This window comes from Buceros rhinoceros, unplaced genomic scaffold, assembly GCF_000710305.1.
Source record: "Buceros rhinoceros silvestris isolate BGI_N320 unplaced genomic scaffold, ASM71030v1 scaffold31000, whole genome shotgun sequence".
Classification (NCBI taxonomy): Eukaryota; Metazoa; Chordata; class Aves; order Bucerotiformes; family Bucerotidae; genus Buceros; species Buceros rhinoceros.
Window position 1 is genome coordinate 45,885 of NW_010388391.1, and position 4,421 is coordinate 50,305.

Here is a 4,421-nt window from a genome sequence, read left to right on the forward strand (position 1 = left end):
TTCCTGCGAGAACCAGCGGGATGCTGAGATGAGCTCACTCCAGATGCGCTCTGAGCTATTTATTACACTAATACATCACATCAGGGGTGAGTGAATTAGCAGGCAGGCAGAGAAGGCTTTTGAGGATGCACCTTCCTTAAAAACAAACAAAACAACCACAACCATTCCCAAACCTCCCCAAACCGCTCAACAGAAGCCAAGGGGAGGGATGCTAACCATCCGTATGGCACAGGTACACTGAAATCTCAACCTGCAGGGGCCCCGCTGAAGTAAGCAAAGCATGAAGTGACAGACCCTGCCTCAGTGAGCTCACAGCCACGAGAAGAGAGGGGTTAAACGATTGAGTCTGGAGCCACTGCCTGACTGGTTCAGAAAGGACACAGCCAAGTTCACTGTAGATTTTATATTTTGCAGTTTACTCCTGCAGCAGCTGCTCCTGAACTGGGAGGTCTTCACCTGAGCACTCTCCCCACTCCCTGCAACAGGTAAAGGAGAAAATGGGAGCAAACGGGAGCAAACAAATTAGCTGATCAAAAGAGGACAGATCTCCCAGGAGCATTTTTCCCCGCGCGTGGCTGCTTTACCACACCAAGATGAAGCATCAGTGCACGTGTAAACAGAGAATGTCTCTGACACCTTTCCCTGCCACCCCTGCCCTGGGACCAGCAGGGACAGCGGCAGTTTTGCTGACAGCAGGGATGGGGAGGGAAGAGAGGCAGGCTCTGGTGAAAGGCAGGAAGACAACATATATGCGACAAACCATTGAGCAGCTGTCAGATCCTGCTGCGACAGGGAATGCAATGCACATTTTGGGAGAATTGGAGAATATAGAACTGTCTCACCTCTACAGCTAGGTCTACAAGCCCACAGGTTCACACTATATTTACTAAGTGTCATTTCCAGCAGGCACTAGCAGAACCCACCTTCACTTTTTTCCTCTAAAAATGAAAAAAATTGGTTTAAATTTTGTTCAAATAAAATGAAAACTATTGGACAACCCAACACTGTTTTGGTGTGCAAGTGCATTGCCAGCTTCAAAAGTGTATTTGTAACACCAGGGATGCCTGATGTTGGACATGATAGGTCCTGAAACCCTCAGAGCAGGGTGTGCCGCGGGAAATATTGACTCAGCGTGGTCTGCCACAGTTGCTCAGTGCTCCCCAGCCACTTAGGGCTGGCCCAGCTGCCCACGATCCCCATGGGGCTGCCGAGAGCAAAGGAATCCACTCCACCAGCTTGAGCTCCAGCCTGCCCAGGGCTGCTGCTAACACCCCCCTCCCCTGCAGTAACACCCCCTCCCCAAGACCACAAAGGACATCTGAGACTGCCTCTGCCTCCCCGCTGCACACTCCTCCTGACTCACATTGGCTGTGGAGCCAAGTTCTACCAAAGCCCTGTTAGTAACCAGATGGCAAGTCTGGCTACGCCCCCCTACTACCACTATCGGTACTGGGACCAGGTGCCCGCTGAAACAATCCACAGCTAACTTTAAACAGGAGCCAGACAGCCCAGGATGCACAAAGACTAACCCTCTGCAACCTGTTGTCGCCGTTGGCCAGGGTCCCCTTTATCTTTGCGATGCGGGGATATCGCTGGGGATAGAGTCACAGAACTGTGCTCAAATGATCAACTCACCAGCACACGATCTCCAAGCCGTAAGTCCTTCTCCCCTTTTTTCACAGACCCACTGTCCGAGAGGTTAGATCCAGACTCGTTGCCCGTCTTCATGGCGCTGTTCAGGACGCTTTCACGCAGGGGGATGACACGTGTGGAGAGAGGTGGTGTGGCCGTCCCCGAGTGCAGTGACAAGTTTTGAGCCGTCAGGGAGTCCACGGAGGGGGCGTCGCTCCCCGAGCCCTCAGCCACCGGCTGCCGCGTCAACTTGGATGGTCGCGTAAAAATCCCCTGCAGCGGCTGGCATTCAAAGTAACGTACTCCTCCGACAGAGCCGTCATTCTTACCCACTGGGTCATCCAGAACGACCCCTGCCCACTGGCCTGGAGCAAATTGCGTCTCCCCAAGATACTGGATCACACCTGGCTTCACTCCGTTTACCCAGACACGTTCACCCACCACAAAGTCTCCCAGGAAATCATCGCCCACCTCGGCAACCTTTGAACCCGACTTCTCGGCGCTGGCGGTGGAGGTGGTACCCTGCTTGTGTAAAGGTGAGCCTGTGAATCAAGGGAAAAGAGGTTTTGGTATGAGGAGAAATCCTGAAAAGCAGCCAAAACACCAGGAAAGGGCATTTGCAAAAAGGAAACATCTGGGACCACGACTTGGGTTGCAGGTTAACCTTCACCCGGTGTAAAAACCTGAGCGACCCCTTTACTTACACATCTTCCTCGGCAGGAGAGAAATCTCCACAGAAACCTCTGTCTGCTGCCCAGGTTTCGCACACAACAGAAAGAACCAACCCCACATCTTCACCTTCCTTTACAAGGCCCACTTACCTCAAGTCCCATCCAGCACCGAAGGGTGTTTTGTGTGGCAGCACTAGCATGAAAAAGCTCAAAGGGACAGGAGTGGTCGTAAGTGCTTAGAGATCAGAGAGACCAATGAACTCCTGCCTTGAAGAAAGATGCTGAAGTCACCCTTTCATCCAAAAATTAAAGAAAATAAATAAAAAATGAGAACAGCATTGATGTTTTAGTATCTGGCACTATGAGAACTCCCTGTGTTTGGGCACAGGCAGTTAGTCCCACCAAAGGCACTAAGAGCTCCCCTGGGACCATGCAGCTGCCTCTATAAATTAAGTGTTTTTTCCCAGTGGCTGCTGCGCCCTTTGCTGGAGCAGAACCCAGCAGTGAGCAGACACCTGGGGTATGCTCAGTATAAACAGCAGATCTATAAACAGGAAGCATCCACAACCCCCTGCATGCATGGCCTTGCCGGGGCTGACATGCCGTGCTCGGAACTCGGTAAAACCTGCAATAAGAACACTCTTTTTCCAGCATCAGCCTGGCAAGCCAAAGCCAGACCCCCAACAATGCTTCCCTGTGCTGAAAGAAAGAAGACTGCAGGTGATGCTGGAAATTCGCTGTCCCGCTCACACTCTCCAGCACACCCTTGATCAGCCAAACTCTCCATAATATACAAGGACGCCCTTAAATGGGAATAAAGACAGCCCAAGCAGACGAGGCAGCAGTGACCCCACTCTTGCTGACCGCAGTGTCAAACTCTGCTATCACAAACTTTGGGCTTTCAGCCCCAGGGGAACGAGAGACGAGGACATAAGGACTTCATTAAAACCCTCCAGAGGTCAAAGGGCGAGGTTAAGTAAAGCCCTAAAAGGAACCACACATTTCTTCAGACTGAAGAAATAACTCGAAAAATTAGATCAAGCAAGTCACATACCATAGACCTTCACTTGTTCTCAGCTCTTGGTAGTGCTGAGGTCTCCAGTGTGCTTCTCCCCACAGCTGGTATAGGGGGGGTGAGCAAGAGACTTGGTTCTACTCGTCCTGAGTAGAAGTAGCTCTGTGAAAGCTACCCAGACTTTTTGGCTGAACTTTCCGGGTGCCACCAACCAAAAAGCCGAAAGCACAGTCAGGAAGAGATTTTTATTTGCTACCAGAGACGGTTAACAGAGGAAGCCTAAGCAGCTGCAGAGACAAGTCAAAGTTGAGTGCTTATCTGAAATGAACTGTGAAACTTGAGCCATGACTGTGGCTCAGCCTGCACCATTTCTACAGCTCTTTCAGAAGTAATGGCCCTGACAGATCAGGCTCAGCTCCTGGAAAGCCCGAAGAACATAAAACCTCTCAACCCAAGATACTTCAAAGCTTTGCTAAAGGTCTAACGTCAGGGGAAAGAAAAGAGCACCAGCGCTGCAGCACTAGCACAAAGAGCTTACAGTTTCTGCTAAATCAGCTCTGTTACAAAGGATTAAAACTGATGCTTTGGTCCTCATTAAACTCCAGAGTCAACATTCTTGACAAATTTCTGTGGCACAATTGCACCAGCTTGTTGATGGCTCCTGGAGGTCAGCAGTACCTCTGGCTGGTCTGAACCTCACCTGAACAAGGAGAGAGCAGCGGTTAAGGCACGACTGTACAAACTCCTCATGAACAGAATCACCTCCAACCTGCTCACTAGGCTCGGAAGGCTGGGGCTGGAAGAGCTCTTGAGAAAATCAGCTAAACAAAGCATGCACAGCACAGTGCACGGGACATGGTCAAGAGGCCCATGCCATGACGGGCACAGGAAGGGCAGAAGCATAAATACTGCTCCCGGATGAAAAGGTTAGTGGCAACAGAGACCACAGCACTCCCAGAGGAGCCCAGCCTGTTCCCTGGGAGAAACCTCCTCTTTTGGTTCAAGCTCTCAAGGCTTTTGGGCCCTGCTCTGAAAGTTTCTTCAACCTCGCGTGTTCTTCACTAACTTTTTTTTTTTTTTTTGGCAAATGTCTGACATTTGGG

General features: G+C 50.8%; 1 protein-coding gene across 1 annotated transcript in view; it reads right to left on the minus strand.

Annotated features, from left to right (window-relative positions):
- Positions 1-4,421, minus strand: part of CLIP2 (CAP-GLY domain containing linker protein 2) — a 52,146-nt gene that overhangs the window by 30,104 nt on the left and 17,621 nt on the right. The window contains exon 2 of the mRNA XM_010145774.1: positions 1,636-2,174. Within this exon, the coding sequence (XP_010144076.1) occupies positions 1,636-2,174 (539 nt within the window). The remainder of the gene's footprint in view (positions 1-1,635; positions 2,175-4,421) is intronic.